The sequence below is a fragment of the Telopea speciosissima genome, chromosome 8 (assembly GCF_018873765.1).
Source record: "Telopea speciosissima isolate NSW1024214 ecotype Mountain lineage chromosome 8, Tspe_v1, whole genome shotgun sequence".
NCBI lineage: Eukaryota > Viridiplantae > Streptophyta > Magnoliopsida > Proteales > Proteaceae > Telopea > Telopea speciosissima.
The window spans coordinates 17,862,156-17,881,383 of NC_057923.1; the positions used below are offsets into that span (position 1 = coordinate 17,862,156).

General features: G+C 42.1%; 1 protein-coding gene across 2 annotated transcripts in view; it reads right to left on the reverse strand.

Moving 5' to 3' along the window:
- Positions 1 to 19,228, reverse strand: part of LOC122671938 (DNA annealing helicase and endonuclease ZRANB3) — an 87,617-nt gene that overhangs the window by 21,127 nt on the left and 47,262 nt on the right. For both annotated transcript variants that reach the window (XM_043869428.1, XM_043869427.1), the window contains exons 13-16: positions 18,654 to 18,719; positions 18,464 to 18,562; positions 7,413 to 7,745; positions 6,944 to 7,246 (exon numbers count right to left, since the gene is read on the reverse strand). In XM_043869428.1, coding sequence (XP_043725363.1) covers positions 6,944 to 7,246; positions 7,413 to 7,745; positions 18,464 to 18,562; positions 18,654 to 18,719 — 801 coding nt within the window. The remainder of the gene's footprint in view (positions 1 to 6,943; positions 7,247 to 7,412; positions 7,746 to 18,463; positions 18,563 to 18,653; positions 18,720 to 19,228) is intronic.

Genomic DNA, 19,228 nt, shown 5'->3' on the forward strand with positions numbered 1-19,228 from the left:
ATTTTTTTTAACCCATTAAATTGACGTATCAATAATTATCAATAGTATCGTACTGTATTGAGTCGTATCAGCCGAGACAGTGTGATACTTATCAATAAATAATATTTTCAAAGAAAAAAAAAAGAGATACGTATCACACTATATCGTATCGATACCGATAAGTATCAACCGATATGATATGATACAGTGCGATACTTGAAACCATGCTCAATTCCAGATTTTGGTTTAGTCACAAAACATCTCAGTCAAAATTCTAGCTGTTTTGTTTTGGCATTAGAGGATTATAGATACAAGAAAATGGAAAACCAGAGAATTAGCTGACCTCATCCAAGTGAATCTGATTCCATTAAATGGATCAAAGCAAAAGCTTATTGGATCAGATCTACTAACCTCAACAATGACAGAGTCCCTCAGTCCACCAATTTCCACCAAAATACAGAAATATTTCAGTCAAAATTGTGGCACTCGGGTATTTTGACAAGGACAGTTCCCAAGTACAAAGATATGGAACCCAGAGGATTGCCAGTGCTACTATGTTGTAATTTATGATTGTCAATCCAGCCACTCAATGGATTGGGTCCCGTAGCTTTACACTGTGGGGGCCACTGTATTGAGGGTCTGGATAATAATCATAAGTAGCACTAGTATTTCTCAGGAAACTATATAATAGGATAGGATAGTCCCACATACATCTCTATATGCACCCAAGATTTGGCTAACAATCCAACATATATTTAGCTTACCTATAAATCCAGATGAAAGTGACTTCCTAGTGGGGAAAAAAAGAAAAAGAAAGGAAGACCATGGGTGAGGCTACTTGATTTACATTTAAAGGACCCACCAAAAAAGCCAATAACCACCTCAAACTGAAATATTTCAGTCAAAATTATTAGTGTTTCAGGTCAACAACAACAACAAACTCAGCCATATCCCAACTTAGTGTTTCAGGTCATTTTGAAAATAAAATTTCCAGTTCAAAGAATATGGGAACCCAAGGAACATAGTTGTCAAGGCGTCGCCTAGGCGACCAACCATCCAGCATGGAACTAAATCTCGGTCTAAACTGTTTTGGCACTTTCCAAGACAAAACCTAAGGTCGATACTGGATCGTACCAGGTTTCAACTATATTTTGGTAGTTTCAGCCAAAAATAACCAAGTTTCGACCAGTTTCGGTAGTTTAGACCAGCCCATGACATTTCAAGTTTGGTCCAGAAAAATACCGGGTTTCAATCAAATTGACTTATGTTTATCGCTTTTTTTTTTTTTTTAATGAATATGCGTATATTATATCCTACGTTTTGTTTCCTACATGTTGGTTTCTCCTATTAGGCCATTACTAGCATAATTATATCATACTATATTTTTCTGGGTGAATAAGAAATTCATTACAGGGCCCCCGAAGGGGAGCAACAAAACAAAAAATAAGGAACCCAAGCCTCAGCTTTGAGGGCTAGGGGAAACAAGGGAGACAGAAGAGAGACCCCACGAGACAACAATAAGCCTGTTCCTTGGGGTATTAGTGCAAAAAGAAGGAGGGGCTGACGATGACTTTGGCTTAATATCAAAGGAAATGGAATCCCAAATCGGCTGGTAAGATCTAGAATTAGAGGTCCATTCCTAATATTGTGCTCAATCCAAACACGGTTCAAGGTTGCACAAAAAGCTAGCTTTCCAACAGTATCACATAATGAGCGGCCAGCAATAGTCATGTCGATCCAAATCTATTCACGGGAGAAAGGAAGAATTCTTCTAGAGGCTGGCCAACATTTGAGTAAGATGCCTTTCCAGATCGCTGCCGCTGTAGGGCACTCACAGAATAGGTGATTAGTGTCTTCCACATTGTTCCAGCAGAGGCAGCAATAGGGGGAGACAGGGATGTGGCGATGCAGAAGGAAGGCCTGAGTCGGAAGACAGTTGCTGAAGATCCTCCAAATTGTGAAACAGTGCCTAGGGATGTAATGCTTGAACCAAAGAAGCTTTCTCCAAGGGGCTAGAGGACTGCCCAAAGGCCTTCTTAGGATGGAGAAGAGGTCATTCCAGATGAGGGCAAGGTCTAGAGAGGAAGTAGGAGGGGGAGCCCAGCCGGACTGATCTAGAATGTCAGCCACCAAAGAGAGCCTGTGGAGACCCGAAGCATAAATGATCCGAGGGGTAATCAGGGGGAGGAGGATCCCCTTTGGGTGCCAATGATCCAGCCAAAGATAGGAAGAGAGCCCATCCCCAATCTGAGATTTGATGACATGGATGACCAAGTGACTGGAGCCTAAGATTTTGCGCCAAACCCAAGAAGAATCGGCCGACGGGGAAGCCGTCCATATGGAATCATGCCGAAGGGGCCCCGAGTAGATCCAGTCTACCCAAACGCTCTTGTGCTTTGAAGCAATCTTTCAGATTAACTTAAAGATGCCAGCCGAGTTCACATCTTTGATTCTTCTGATGCCCAAGCCACCTTCTTTCTTCGGTAGACACACAGCAGCCCAGGGAAGAGGATGAAGGAATCTGGAAGTATCATTACCCTTCCAAAGAAAAGAAGCCAACAGAGATTTCAAGGACTTTATAGTAGCTTGAGGCAGCCCATAGATGCCAGAACAGTAGATATAATAAGATTCCAAGACTGATCTGATAAGAACCAACCTGCCAGCATAAGAGAGAAGCTTGCCTTTCCATAACTGAAGCCTTTTCCGAATGAGATCAAGCATTGGGGTGCAATGGTGGGCTGAAACCTGGCAGGGATCAAAGGGAGACCCAAATACTTAACAGGCAGATGGCCTTCTTGGAATCCAGATTTCTCTAGAAAAGGAGCCTTGTCCAGCTTAGAAACCCCCGCAAAGAACAAGAGAGATTTTGAAGGGTTGATGCGAAGGCCCAATAGCTCGTGAAAGTACTGCAAGCAAAGCATAATAGAATCCAGAGAGGCAATGGAAGCCTTTGAGAAGATCATCAGGTCATTCGCAAAGGCCAAGTGAGATAAGTTGAGAGCTTTACACTTAGGCATAGCAATAAGCTGTTGATCTGTGCAAATTTGGATTTCCAAGGAGAGAGCTTCCAAAGCCAAAGTGAATAAGTAAGGGGAGAGAGGGCAGCCTTACCTAATTCCCACAGAGGCATCAAAGTAATCTGCCGGGCTGCCATTAACTAGCACAGAAAACTTTGGGGAAGAGATGCAAGCACGAAATATATGGATACTATATTGATATGGCTTCTAAGTTGCATATAAGCATAATTATATAAAATTATCATAGCTATATTACATATAGTCACATATTGCACAACTAGGCGGGCACCTTGTTGCCTAGGTGCACCCTCCAACGCCTTGGGTTGCCCATTCGCCGTGAGAACTATATACCCAGGAATCCCAAAAAACTATAGAAAAGCATAGTCACACTACTAGTGATGCAGCTCCAAGAAGGAAGAAGAAGAAGAAGAGGCCCTGAACTTAGGGTTTGAATAGGGAGCCGTAGGTTAGGATTTATATTTTCCATACGTAGTTTATTTTCTTGTTTTTAGATTGAACCGGTCTAGAATTGGTTGCATCCAATTGGTTCAATGGGTCTAATTTAAGTGAAGTGTTCCTATTGGTTAATAGGTTCTTATATCCTATTGGCTGATATGGAATCTTCTTTAAATTAGCAGTTTTTAAGTTATATTCTTTTATTTTAAGTTAGTAGGGGTAGTTAGGACATTTTAAGTTTTAACTTAGTCCAATTAGATTTAAACCTCTCCCTTCCACGATTTTGTGAAGGAGAGGCCTTTAAGTTGTAATAGGATTTGGCCTTAGGCCTTTATTATAAATAAAGGGATCGTGGGAGGCTCACCCACATACTGATATTTGAATTAAAACACTGTTTTATGCTGCTGGCCGATTGTTGCTGCTGCTCCTTGCTCTTCAAGAGTGTTTGCATCCTTGTGGGTACATCAAGGTGGAAGGGTGGGTGGAATCCTGCGACTCCTTACGCCGTGACGGCTGGGAGGGTCTCTCATTCGAAGGTGGTTTCATCCTTCAACCATTCAAGCTGCTGCCGGTGGATTCCAGTGGTAAGTTTGGACTTTAATTTCTGTTTTTCCATTCATCCTCCCTCCCCATCATTCCCCTTTTATTTTATTTGAATCCTATCAACTCTCCTTAAACCCTAGATCATCTAGGTTACCTTAAACACTCATCCCTCATCAGAATTCAGTCAGATTCAAACCACAGCCCCTTCACACCCCTGCTTATACTCGATCCAAGCTGGTGCCACTTCCCTTCACTCTAAACCCTAATTCCCCATTAATCCCCATAAACCTAAAACCCTAAATTTCTGTTTAAGCATATTCAGGCATCAGAAATTCCCCATATTGCAGCCGAACCTTCCCCCTAGTCCCTCTAACACTCGACCTCAACTCCAGCCCATAAACCCCACTCAAACCCTAGATTTTGTTTGTTTTTCATACTTCTAAAACCCGAAACCCTAACCCTAATTCTGCAGAAATTTTAAACTGACCCAAATCCAACTATTTTTATCCCATAATGACCCCCTAGACCTGCCTATTAAAGCCATATAAAACCCATTCCCAAATTCCCATCCTAAACCCTAAAATTTACCCTAAACAGCCCCTAATCAGCCCTAAACAGCAGGCTTAGCCAGAACCTGATTCTCTTGGCTCCTAGTAGGATTATTTCCAATTCTAGGACTACATTAACTAGTGCAGCAAAGTTTAACCCACGACACCAAACCCTCATTTGGAGGATAAGGGTAAAGATTTTAATCCACAGGCTAAACTGGTAGATAAGGTAAAGACTTCATTTTGATTTGTTTACCTGTCTAGATAATTAAAAAAATAATATATTTATATACATAATACATATGCATAATTGAATACTAAATAGTGAATATATATATACATCATGCATATGATTAGTGGTACATTGGTTATTTTTGGTTGTTAATTGGGTTTTATAAATGTAATTGTTTTCATATTGGTTTTTTACTTTATACACTTTGTACAAAAATAGGTGGAAATTTCATCAAATAGGTTTAACCATAACGTAAATTGATTTCTTACACATACAAATGTAGGGCTGTACCCAGTAAGGGAAAGGGTACATCCTTACTATCCCCTAGGATGAAGCTAAAGGTTCTAATAAGGAGAAAACAGGTAAGGCCATTAACCCGACCCTATGCTGACCGTTTACAGCCCTACAATATATCATCCCCATAAACAGCACAAGATTTGCCAACTCATTGACCACAAAATTAGAGGACCTACGCATCCATGGGAATAATGTATCATTTAAAAGGTCATGCTCCAAGCTTGCCTGATCAGGTAGAGTCACTAAATCCTCTTACTACCATGTACCATGAGCCAACATGTGGGGCTTCAAAGACAAAAAGAAATAAAGGAAAACGGAAAAAAAGGGGAAATATTTCAACTCTGTTGTGACAATCCACTTTCTCTAATTCTATGGTTTATATGTATAAATGATAAAGATGCAATAATTGTATATCCAGATACAAATCCAAATATCCATTTATCAAATGGATATAGGACAAATCCACATGGTTAGGGCTTGGGATCAATCAGATTAGACTGGAAAGTTTTGTTCTATTCATTTTTTGAAAAAATCATAAAAAAACCTCAATCCGTTGTTTGGTGCCTTGCTCAGGCGAGTCGTTCAACCTTCGATTCGTTCAGCGCTGAGCACTTCAAGCTGTGGCGTGAGGGCAATACAATCCACAGAAAATAGCTTCAAGTAGTAATTCCATATGACAATAGCAGCTCCACAAGGACCCCCAACCGATGAACAAACTAATCAAAGATTCTTTCATTTCTTTTTCCACATAATGCACCCACCAATTATTCGTATTGACTTGCTCTCTTTATATTTCGGACTCCAGCCTCAGTTTTCCTCCTTAATACATTCTCTTACTCATAGGAAACAAAAAATAAATTCTAAAGAGCAAGGATAAGGTTTTAGAGTGATTATGCATTTAATAAAAATTATAACAGTTCTTATAATATAACATAGTATCCATCACATTTTGCACACAGTGGCAGTTTCTTCTCTCAATTTGAATATCAATTAATTTTCCCAATTTATTTTTCCATTCACCCTATCTACAGGCTGCATCTTTCATTAAAATATGAGAAGTCTGCTGCTCCTGACTACTCTGTTGAAAATATTTATAATACATTTCACAATCCAATAATAGAATATTTGTTAAGAATATATCATCATAATATGCTAATATAATGATATCAATAGTTGTAATACAAAAACAAGAATTAAATATACTAATGTACAAGCTCTTTTATCTATAAAATAATTACATTAGGACAAAAAAAAATAAAAGAGATGCCAGCCCATCCAAAGCACTGAGAAAAGCCAGAACCCGCTGGACATGAAGCACCCCAGGAAAGACTCAAAGAAAACAAAGAACCCCTACCACTGCCCCCCCCCCCCCTAACAAAGCATTCCAATCCCTGCCAGCAAGCAAAGCTCTCATAAGAAACAAGAATTTTATGATCTTTCTACAACCAAGCTTCAAAAATGATTGCATGCTATGACAAACATTCTGATGCAATAACATGATATATAGTAACAGTAATCTAGTAATCATATATAAAGAAGCTTGGCGCTTTAAATTTAGTCGCTGGCAATAATGCCATCAGACAGGGAACTTCTTTATCAATATTAAAATTGAACAAGGCTCTCAAAAAACTGCAAACCTTCCTCTTACTAACCCTCAAATAAGTTTACAGGAAAATCATTTTTGTATCTTCAGATCACTGACACAGATTAAGGCCAAATGGTGGAAGTCCCGAGGTCTAAAGGTGGGAGGGGGGGGGGGGAGGGCATAAAATATTGTTGATAGCTTGAAATGTACCAACAAAATATACATCCAGAACCAAGAAAGCATCAGGGCATATGGCTGAAATAAAATTTAGTATATATGGTTCTACCTCAAATCTCAAACAATCTGACTGAATGGAACCAGCTGCACCAGCCTCAATGAGCATGGTACTTCCATAATCTCTGTCTGTATTTACAGTGTACTTTTGATCACTAGGTAGCTCTGCATTGGGAAACAAAACCCCTTCAAGTTCCATGTTAGCCATTGGCTCATTTTTGTCAGTACTCTTATACAATTTGCACGTAGAGACTATGCCAGGACTTCGCGGTTCTCTTGGTTCGCAAGCATCACCTTCCAAACTTCCATTGAGACTGGAATCATCAGCCATCTCAAGATCAGAACCCCTACCAGACTACCCATCCGGTTATTAGATTCTTTTATTAAAATAACAAACATAGACAACCGAATTATCAAACAAAAACCATATGCAGGGCAGAGAATGCACTAGCAACAGAGTTAAACCAAACTAGTGCCTAGAACTTAAAACCTAGGCGACAATTTTCAAATCACATCTTTACCTCAAAATGAATTAAATTTTCTTGCATTGAACTATACCCATCACCGTCTATCTGCTTGTGAGATTCATCCTTGACCATCATCTGTCCTATATGCATTTTGAAATCCTGCACTCCCTGATTTAATGCAGTATTATGGGGATCCACTGTCTCCATCTGAGGAAGTTCACCAGATACAACATTATCCAAGAACTTTTTCTTATCAAAACTAATATCTGTTTTGCTACTATTATTCGAACCAGGGCTTGCAGCTTTCATATCTTCATTCTCATCGTCTTCTGAACTTTTGTATTGAGCAAAACTACCTTCTTGATATTGATCAGAAACTTTTTCAACCTGAAAATAAACCAAACCATAATCATTTGAAGAAGGCAACCAAAGCATGTAATCTTCCTGGGGCATATGCTAGGAAGCAACTCATTGGTGCAACATAATCATTGCAACCAACTAAAGATAATTAATTACCTGATTGTTGGTTCACAAAGTTATAATTACATGCAAAAGAGAAATGACAAACCTCTAACCAAGTCATCTTTTCACTAAGATGCAATGGTGCAGGTGTGTTGCTTCCTAGCAATCCCCAATCTTTATGTGGTGTTGATACATTGCAAAAGTTCTTAGTCCAGTAAGCACAAAAAGTAGAAAGAAATTAGTTTAAACAGAACAAAAAATTTATCAAGACAATGCCCAGATAAGAAGTGTCATATTATGCAACTTAGTTGTAAGTTTGGCTGGTGAGCCCCTAGCTCCATGTCCCTTCCCCTTCCGGTAGCCTCTGCCGCTGCTTCCCCCCTCCTACAGCCCTGTATCTCAGCTCCTGCTTCACCTCCTCCACCACCTTGCTCACCACCTTCCTCTCCTCTCCATCCTTGCTCGGCACACTCCACCAAGGTACTAAAACTCGGAACTCGGTACCAACTCGGTCCCTTGAAAAACCGAGTCGAGTCGAGATCTCTCGCCGAGTTGGTGCATTTTTTTTCTTCGACTTGAAGCCTCAACTTGATGGGTTTTAGACCTAGTTGGGGTCTGAAACTTGGTATTCAGCCTATTTTAGACCATTTAAACACAATGGCACTATCAGATTTTGCAAAAACAAAGTCCAAATAGGAGTTATGTACCGGTCAAACTTAATTTGGTGTGCACGAATGCTGTCAAAATCGCTCTGAATGAAAATATTTTCTTGGACATCAAAACAAATGAATTTTTTACCGCCCTTTTGGGTTTTAGCAATGATTTACCATATTAAGATGTATGGAATTTTTAGATTTGAGAAAAACCCCAGCATTAGAAAGTTGAAAATTGCACCTACCACTGAAAATCCAGTTTTTGTTCTTGAACTGGGGGATTGACTTTTTTTCCTTTTGGAATTTGATTTTTTAACTATTTTTATTGGAGTTTGGGTCGAGATTCTCGAGATCTCGGTCGAGTTGTTGCACTTTTGCAACTTGTATGCCAACTCGCTCGGTTTCTCAAAAAACCGAGAAACTCGCCAAGATCTCGCGAGTTCTCGAACTATGCACTCCACCTCTGGTTCCAAACCTTGGAAATCCCTTTTTGACCACCACCCCTCCCCTATTGTGAACACCAGATCGAACTGAGAGGGGCGGGGGGTGAATCAGCTCCCTTAATTTTGACTACTTGTGTTGACCACACAGTCGCTTACAGTCTCACCTCGCGCCGCCAGAATGTGGCTAGGTCTCCCAAGATTGTAAACCCACTTTGTAAAACAGGGATTAGTCTTTAACAAATAACAGTAGACAAAGAGACACGATATACGTGGTTCACCGCACAGTATGTGAAGGCTACGTCCACGAAGCAATACCCCTCGGAGTTTCGTATATGCCCAATACTCAACGCCAATACAATTAGTGGCCCCTACGACCAGGATACCCCTTACCCTGCTTCAACCTCTCACCTCAGTGAGGGCAAGGACCTCAATCCCCAAAACAAAGTGGCCTCAGCCTTACAATCAATCAACCCAATTAACAGATTCAATCACAAACCCAACCCATAACAAATTACAATCTAGGTTCTACCCAATACATTCAAGAATAAAGAAATAAACCTAGAACACAGGAGCAATGGTTTGTGAACACGTTTACCTTCTCAAAGGCAAACTCCCAACTCCAAACGAATGTTGTGAGATCTACAATAGAACGTATCAAGCACTCGAATCCATCACCAACAATCAAACTGATGTTCTCTGTCGATTTCCTTCACACCTATGCTGTCGAATCACACCGGAATGGTGGAAGATGACTTCTCGATTTTTTTTTCTTCTCTAGGGCACTGGATGCGTCTTTAGTCCTCCCACGAGAATATGTATTATTCCAAGAGACTCCCTTCGGACCAATCAAAAAGAAGCAAAAAACACAAGCCCAAAAATTCGTCTCCACAACCATATACTTATGACCGCCACTGCCAAATCCTTGTTGCCAACAATGACAACACTACACTACTGCCACTACAAGCGCCAAGACCACTAACACCATTGATAGGCATTCTCTTCATTTCGCCCCTCCCTCTGTTATCGATGAATCCAACATAGGCTTCTGCCCCAAGGACCTCCTCGATGAAGACATCTCCAAATGGCAGAGCTGCCTAGTTGGCCACTTTCTGGCCAACCACCCCCCTTTCCATGTGGTAAAGTCTTCCCTTCAAAAGCAATGGCGAGCTGCCGGAGCTGTTTACACCTACATGATGTCTAACGACATCTTCATCTTCCGGTTCTTCGACGATACTGACAAGGCTCGCGCTCTTGATGGTGGTCCTTGGCAGATTGATAAGAAACCTATTTTCTTACACCAATGGGATCATCACTCGTCCCTCTACAAAATTGAACTTCAAATCATTCCCATTTAGATTACACTCCATGGCCTCCCTCTTCACTACTAGTACCCCACTGGTCTTAGCATCGTGGGTTCGATTATTGGGAAACCTCTCTACTCTAATGAACATCCAAAGTGCATGGACCGCCTCTCTTTTGCAAGGATTTGTGTTGAAATCACTGCCGATGCTACTCCGCCTGACTTCGTCATCATTCTGGAAGAAGATGGCCATTCTTTCTCGCAAAGAGTCCTTTACGAATGGCTACCCCTCTATTGTTCCTCTTGCAAGAGCTTTGGTCACTCTTCGAAGCACTGTCCCCCAGCTGCTAACATGCCACCGGGCCCTCTAAGCCGCCTCTTCTCATCTCGTTCTCCTCTATTGGGGATGATTATTGCGATAATGGCTCTGGAGAAGCCAAGGATGTTGCCGATGATGTCTTGTATGTTGCTACTGCAGACAAGGGTTTAGCCAAGGATGTTGCACTTGATGAAGTGGGTGGTTTATCTAAAGTTGGAGTTTCTGGGCTCCCAGAGGCTACGAACCCTCTTGTTTCCTCCTGTGGTCGGAAAAAAGAAAGAAATCGCCACCACCGGAAAAAAGATCAAGCTTCCAGCAATGCTGATTGTGATGTATCACTCTCGTCGGCTCCTCCTAAGCCCTAGGTGAAGCTCGACGCTGATTTGCCAGCTTCTCCAACAGATCTGCATACAACCTCATTGCCGCCTCCTGCTACCTAAAATTCCCTTTTTCATAACCCTGACATCATGCCACCCCTCTCCTCCTTTTCACGTGACTCACTTAAAGACAAAACCCCCTCAAATGACTTAACCATATCAACCATATCTATACCCGACCCACCCTTCCTAACTACCTGACCCAAACCATCCCATATCTCAACCCAACTCCTTCAACCCATTCAACCACTCTACTTTGAACCGGCTGAACCACATCCTAATATACCCTAACCTAACCCCAACTCTCTTTCATCCCCCTCGTTTCCTCTCCCCTACCACCCCACACACCCTGCGGTATCCCTTCACTGACCTCCTCCCTCGGTCTCTCATCCCCCCTCTTTGAACCATCTCCAACCCCTCTCTCCTCTGGTTTGCTATCCTCCTTTTGAAGAATATCATCTTTGTCCCAGCAGTACTCATCCTACCTCTCGCATTAGCTCCTCCTTGGTTGGTTGTCCACCCCACTCTCACTTCTCATGATTCCTTAGTCCATTTGGAATGGTTGTGGCCTTAATGCCCAAGCCAAACAAGCTGATATTCGTTCCCATCTTAAGTCTTCCAAGTCCCCCCTTTGCTGCCTCTTGGAAACCAAGGTTCTTGAATCCAATTCATTCTCTCCAGTTATTCCCATTCCTGGTCCTTTCTCTCCAGTTATTCCCATTCCTCAAATGGTCGCATTTGGACTCTGGGACCCCTCTAAGTTCCACTTTTCGGTTTCCTCTTCCTCTTCCCAATTCATTCATCTCTGCATCTCTGACCATCTTGATAATCACCTCTTTTTTTTCACAATGGTTTATGCCTTAAACCACCATCCGGATCGGTTCCCCCTTTGGGATTACATTCGCTCCCATGCCTCTTCTGTGGATTCCACTTTGTGGGGCCTGAGAGGAGATTTTAATGTTGTCCGCTATAGTCATGAAAAAATTGGTGGGTCCCCCCTCGACCATTAAGTTGTTGAAGCTTTTAACTCCTGTCTCGAGGACATTGGGCTTAACGACCTCAGATGGTTGGGTGCTGACCTCTCCTGGCACAATAGACGCTCTGGCCTCAATAGAGTTGCTTGTAAACTCGATCGAGTCCTCGTCAATGAATCCTGGCTCTCCTCCCTTCCATCCTCCTATGCCTTCTTTGACTTCCCTGGCTTTATCCAACCAATACCCAATTTCCCTTTTTGTCCTGCCCTATTTATCCTTCGGTCCCAAGCCTTTTAAGTTCTTTGATATATGGTCCTCTCACCAAGACTTCATTCCTGTAGTCAAAGCTACGTGGAACCTTATGGTCCAATCCTTCTCCTTCCCCCTTCTTGCCTTCTCTAAAAAGCTCAAAAATGTCAAATCAGCCCTTAAATCCTGGAATCTCTCCACCTTCGGTAACATCTCCTCTCGTGTCTCCTCATGTCGGGACATCCTATCCTCCATCCAATCCCGCCTCCAATTGGACCCTTTCAATCCTTCCCTTGTAGACGAAGAAAAGCTAGCTGCCTCTGAGCTCTCCTACCTGCTCTCCCAAGAAGAAAGTTTCCTCAAGCAAAAATCCTGCATCAAATGGCTCGAGCTTAGTGTTTCCAACACCACCTTTTTCACCGCTCCCCCAAAGCCCGTTCCAACTCCAACTCCATCCTTTCTCTCACCTCCTCTTATGGCTCTATTCTCTCTTCTAAGGATGCCATTGAATCTGAAGCTGTGTCTTACTTCACCAAAATCTTTCCTCCCCTCCCCCTCTTTTCCTCCAAAAACCCCAACCCTGAGAATCTCATCAATAAATTCATCCCCGCCCACCTCCTTAGCTCCCTCTACTCCATCCCCTCTGATTCTGAAATCCTCTCTACTGTCTGGTCCCATAAGGCTAACAAAGCTCCCGGCCCCGATGGATTCAACATGGGATTCTTCTCCTCTTGCTGGGACATCATCAGTGATGAGCTCATCCATGCCATCAGAAGCTTCTTCTTCAATCCTCGTCAGATCCAAAGCATCAACCATACCTTCCTCTGTCTCATCGCCAAGAAATCGGGAGCCTCCTCCATGGCCGATTTCAGACCCATCGCCCTCGGTAATCTCCTATATAAATTCATAACCAAAATCCTTGCAAATCGTCTCCAACTTGTCATAGATTCCCTAGTTAGTGCAAACCAATCTGCCTTCATCTCTGGGCGTAGCATTTCTGATAACTTCATCCTCTGCCAGGATTTTGTTTGTGGCTTTGACCGCAAATCCCACTCCCCGTCCCCCCCTCTTGAAAATCGATATTCACAAAGTTTTTGACTCCATCCGCTGGGACTTCATCTCCTAAGTCCTTCTCAAAATGTCTCTCCCCCCGCTTCTTAGTCCTTGTGAATAGCAACCCAGCTGGTTACTTCTCCTCTTCTGTCGGCATCCGCTAAGGTTACCCTCTCTCCCCCTTCCTTTTTTGCCTTTCTCTGGAGGTGCTTTCCCGTAGCCTCCAATCCAAAACCGACCTCCACCTCATCTCTCCCATCCCCAAATGTAAATCCACAAACTTGACCCACCTTGCTTTTGCTGATGATCTCATGATCTTCTCCAAGGCTGACTCGCTCTCCATCGAGTCTATCATGTCCTCCCTTCGCCTTTTCCAAACCCTTTCTGGCATCTGCATCAACCTCCTCAAGTCCCACATCTTCCTCGTCAAGGTCCCTGAAACCACCAAAACTCTCCTCTCCTCCCTTACAGGTTTCACCATAGGTAACCTGCCAGTTCGCTACCTTGGCCTTCCCCTCATCCCAGCTAGACTTACCACTCACCACTGCTCCCCCATTTTAGACCTCCTTCGCAAGAGGTTGCAGCTCTGGAAAGCTCGGCTTCTCTCCTATGCAGGTTGGCTAGAGCTTATCAGATCAATGCTCCAATCATGTTACACATACTGGAGTGGTATTTTTAGCCTCCCCAAGGCCACCATCAAGGCTACAGAGGTTATCATGTGTTCCTTCTTTAGGAAAGGAGTAGATTCTGCCAGATTTCTTCACCCTAAGAGTTGGTCTTCGCTTTGCCTCCCTAAAACTGAACGGGGTATTGGTCTCAGAAGAATTAAAGATGTCAATCTCGCAGGCTCTCTCAAGCTTATTTAGAAGCTTCTCACCAACAAAGGCAGCATTTGGTCTTCTTGGGTTTATGCCAGTCCTCTCCGTAAGGACTCCATCTAGTCAGTTAGCCCCGCGCTTGATTCTTCTTGGTCTAGCGCAGAATTCTTTAAGTGAGACACATATCCTTGGATGCCATCTCTTGCAAGATTGGCGATGGCCTCTCCACCTCTCTTTGGTTTGACAAATGGCATCCCTCTGGAGTTCTCTCCTCAATTGTGAGGCCCTGTGATATTTACTCCTCTGGGCTGTGCAGACTCTCTTTGGTTGCTTCCATCATCTCCAGAGGCAGCTGGTCCCCTCCCTTGTCGCCCCCCTCCCTTGCGGATCTTTAGAGCTCCCTCCCCCCATCCCCCCGAATCAATGTGGCCAAGGCGACACTGTCCTTTGGTTACCTTCCCCCTCCGGCAGATTTAGCTCTCACTCAGCCTGGGACATGGTTAGACAAAGAGGGACTCACTGTCCTTGGCACAAAGTCGTTTGGTTCAAAGGGCACATCCCTCGCCACAGTCTCACCTCTTGGCGCGCTCTATCCAGCTGCCTTCCGACTCATGCCTTCCTCATTCACCGAGACATTCAGGTCTCCCTCTGCTGCTGCGTTTGTTGGAATGGTCATGAAGATACAAATCACCTGTTCTTCTCATGCCCCTGACCTCTTCCATTTGGAAGCAGGTTTATTGCTTTTGTTGGCCGGGTAGAAGAAGACCCCTCCCCCTTCATCGGGAACAGATTTGGATTGACATGACATTCGGAGGGAATTCCATTTGTGATACTGTTGGCAAGTTGGCCTTTTGCACCACCGCCATCTCTCATATTTGGATGGAACGTAACCTTAGAATATTGACTTCCAACTACCTCTCTCTTGATAAGATTTGGAATGCCATCTCCTTCGATGTTTCCTCTAAAATTAATTCTCTCCCTCTTGCAAATGTAAAGGACTCCCTAAGGAACAGGCTCGTTGTTATCTCCTGGGGTCTTCCTCATTCCATTTTGCTGCCTAGCTAGCTCTTTTTGGCTTGTTTGCCCTAGTGCCTGTATATTCCTCCTTTTTTCTTCGCAATACATTTTTATTCATCCAAAAAAGAAGTGTCATTGAGAAACTTTGTGTGGCAAAGAGGACGATGTTAAGATTGATGTGTGGAAAAACAAGGAAGGAAAAAGTAAGGAATGATCGTATTAGAGCTGACTTTGGAGTTGCTCCAAGAGAGTCATCTGAGGTGGTTTGGTCCTGTTCAACGGAGGCCTACGGACGCCCCAGTAAGGAGTGATATGATTCCGATTGATGGAGCTAAAGAACGAGGGGCAGGCCTAAAATGACCAAAGTTGAATTTGTGAGAAAGGACATGCATAGTCTAGGTCTCGTGCCGTGTATGACCTCGGATAAAGCCTATTGGAGGGCAAGGATCCATATAGCAAACCCTATTTAGCTGAGATTCTCTTGACTTGCTGGGCTGTACCTCTTTCCTCTTTAACTGTTCTTGTATTTCCCTTTGTTCATTTGTCATTTTTCACTTCTCATCTCATTTTCCCATTCTTCTCTTTCACTTCGCAGTTTTTACCTACTTTGTTTGATGGGATCCATGTAGCCGACCCCATTAAGTTGGGATAAGGCTGAGTTTGTTGCTGTTTCCAATGCCCAGATAAAATCACCCCACCTTGTCACTCATTTTGATTTCAGAAACACAATGGGGATCTTCTGCATTAGAAGTACGGCATGCCCAGCAGTTGAACAATTTTTAGTTGTATTCAGTATTCTGACCTATTTTACATATGTATGAAAGTATGGCTGGACTACAACTCCAAGAAAGCCAGCACTTTTGGTGGAAAGAAACTCATTTCCTCCCATGGCCATTCCACTAAGTTTGAGTTCAAATCTTTCCTACTTAATTGGTTACCATTCCCGATCTATTTGCATATTTGTACTTCTATTTTCTGTGTTTAACCTCAAGATTAGTACCACCATAGTTGTCACGGTGGTTAGGTGACCCAAGGCGTTAGAGAGGGTAAAAAATCGAGGCGACACCAAGTAGGTGACCAAGGCATCCAAGGTGCCCAAATCGACCAAAGCGCATGGACGCCTAGGCGCCGCCTTGACAACTATGGTTTATGTTTAAAAAGAGCACCTCAACGCAAGGTGAGGACTAGGTACAATGACCATTAAGTAGGTACGATTGAAATTTGAACTTGGATTAAAATTTGGAGAGCCCTACCAGGCGAACCTAGGGCAGTATAGTTCCAACCAATCATCATTTCTAACAATTTCATTTACAAAACTGCAAAAGAACCTTTAGGGAGCAATAGACTCTTCAATTGAGATTCTTTTCCTCTCCCTAATTGTGGCAAATTTATAAACATCATCCGCAGTACTGCAGATTGCAGAACCTACCTTGTTAAACCATAAGACTTAACTTTAGCCTGACTTTCTTACCTTCCTTCTTAAAAAAAGCAAATAAATAATAAAAAAAAGAGGCCCAGTTGGCTCTGATGTAAGACACCCTCCAAATACAAAATGTCCACATTCCAATTTTCTTGCCATATTTCAAAATGAGACTTTTTAAACCCACTGGTTGCTTGTACCTTTGAAGCAAATAATAAAGAAAGCGAATGGTTGCATTATTCATCAAGACACCACACATGATAGATATGTACGAAAGGTTAGTGTGGCGGAAGTTAAAGAAGCCTTAAGAAAGATGAAAGTAGGCAAGAGACCACGCCCGGATGAGATCCCAATAGAAGTGTGGAAGGCTCTAGGAGTATGTGGGGTATATTAGTTAACCAAGTTATATAACAAGATTATGATCACAAGGAAAATGACAGATGGATGGAGGAGAAGTATTGTAGTTCTGATCTAAAAAAATAAAGGTGATGTCCAGAGCTGCAATAACTATAGAAGCATAAAACTAATGAGTCATACTATGAAACTTTGGGAGAAGGTTATTGAAGCCCGTCTAAGAAGAGAGACTCATGTCTTGAAGAATCAATTTGGTTCTATGCCAAGTAGATCCACGACAGAAGCTATCTACCTATTGAGGCTCGTGGAAAGATGTAGAGCTAGCAAGAAGGATCACCATATGGTCTTTATTGACCTGGAGAAAGCCTATGACAGAGTCTCTAGAAATTTAATCCGGAATGTTCTTGCGAAGAGAGGAGTGTCGAGTAAATATATAGATAGTAATTAAAGATATGTATGAGGGTGTGGTGACTAGTGTGAGATCTGTGAGATGCCAAGGAAAGGAATTCCCAATTACGGTTGGGTTACATCAAGGATCAGCCCTAAGCCCTTATTTGTTTGCGCTTATCAAGTATGAAGTAACTAAGAACATCCAAGACGAGGTTCCATGGTGTATGCTTTTCACTGATGATACCATTTTGGTGGATGAGACAAAAACAGGGATTAACGATAAGTTAGAAATGTGGAGATCAATTTTGGAAATAATAGGATTTAAGATTAGTAGATCAAAGACAGAGTATATGATGTATAACTTTAGTCACTCCATGATGGATAATGACATGGTGAAAATTGAGGAGAGAGAGATACCGCTAAGTGACTATTTTAGATATTTGGGGTTTACCATAAACAAAGAAGATAGATGGTGATGTTTCACAAAGAATTAAAGTGGGATGGTTGAAGTGGAGAGGTGCGATTGGAATACTATGTGACCAACACATTCCTTTCAAACTTAAAGGAAAGTTCTACAGGATGGTTGACCAACCAGCTATGATGTATGAGGCGGAATGTTGGGCAGTCAAGAAGTGACATATAGCAAAGCTATGTGTTGCAGAGATGAGGATGCTAAGATGGATGTGCGCAAAATTAGGAAGGATAAAGTGAGGAACGGATATATTAGAGCTGATGTGGGAGTTGCCCCGATCAGCAACAAGCTCGAGAATGTCGCCTAAGGTGGTTTGGCCATGTACAATGGAGGCCTAGAGACGCCTTAGTAAGGAGGAGTGATCTGATTCCGATTGAAGGAACTAAAAGAGCTAGGGGCAGGCCTAAAATGACCATAGGTGAGGTTATGAAGAATGACATGTATAGCCTGGATCTTGTGCCGAGTATGACCTTAGATAGAGCCTAGTGGAGGGTAAGGATCCACATTGTCGACACCATGTAGCTGAGATTTTCCTGATTTTCTGGGCTGTCCTCTTTCCTCTTACTTTCAATTTTCATTTTTCATTTCTCACTTTTCTTATCTCATTGCTTCATTTTTATTCTTCATTCCCCTTAATTTCGTTTCCCTTTGTGAGGACCTTAATTTTCCCTACTTTGTTTTGAAAAGGATCCATGTAGCCGACCCCATTTAGTTGGGATAAAGCTGAGTAGTTGTAATAAAGAAAAAAAATGAGCAACTTAGAACTATATTAAGCATTAACAAAAAAAAAAAGGATAAATTTACCCCTATCTCTTCTACAGCATCCTTTTTCCCATTTGTCACACATGAGACACAGTGGAGTTCCTTGTTTAGCTTCTGCCAATGTAACTCATCCAAGGTATCCTATAACATAAAAGACTTTCTTAAAAACAACAAAATGAATGTTGAAGTACATCTTCAGAGAACCCTCTATTAAAAGAAGATTATTTGGTACCTTTGCACAAAAGATGTACACATTGACTGCTTTGGTTTGCCCTCGCCTATGAGCTCTATCCTCTGCCTGGAATATTTGTGTACATGTACATATATTAGAAGAAATTGAAACATGAAATAACTAGGGAAGATATTGACTATAAACAGAACGTATCATTATTTCAAAATGAAGAGAACAGCAACGAGGTCATGTATAATTCCAACCATTACTCAAGAAAAGTGAATAAAATATATAAATGAACCCATGGAAAAAATGCAGACGGTAAATTAAGTGAGAGGTTTTTGATGATTCATGGACTCAATACTTTGAACCGTACAAGTCCATCGTTCACACAATCTTTCCAAAGTTTTTTTGTTCTTTTGGTTATTAAACTTCCCACGAAGATATATCTATAACAATATATACAGGTTCTAATGCAGGCCCGGTCCACAAATGGGTCTTATTTTGATAGTACTTGGTTATAGGATTTGGTTTTAAATGTGTTTATTGGTAATGGACTCAATTATAACGCCTAATTATAGGTCCATAGGGTACATGAATTTAGTCTTTTAATTTAGTATTGTAGTATATGGGGT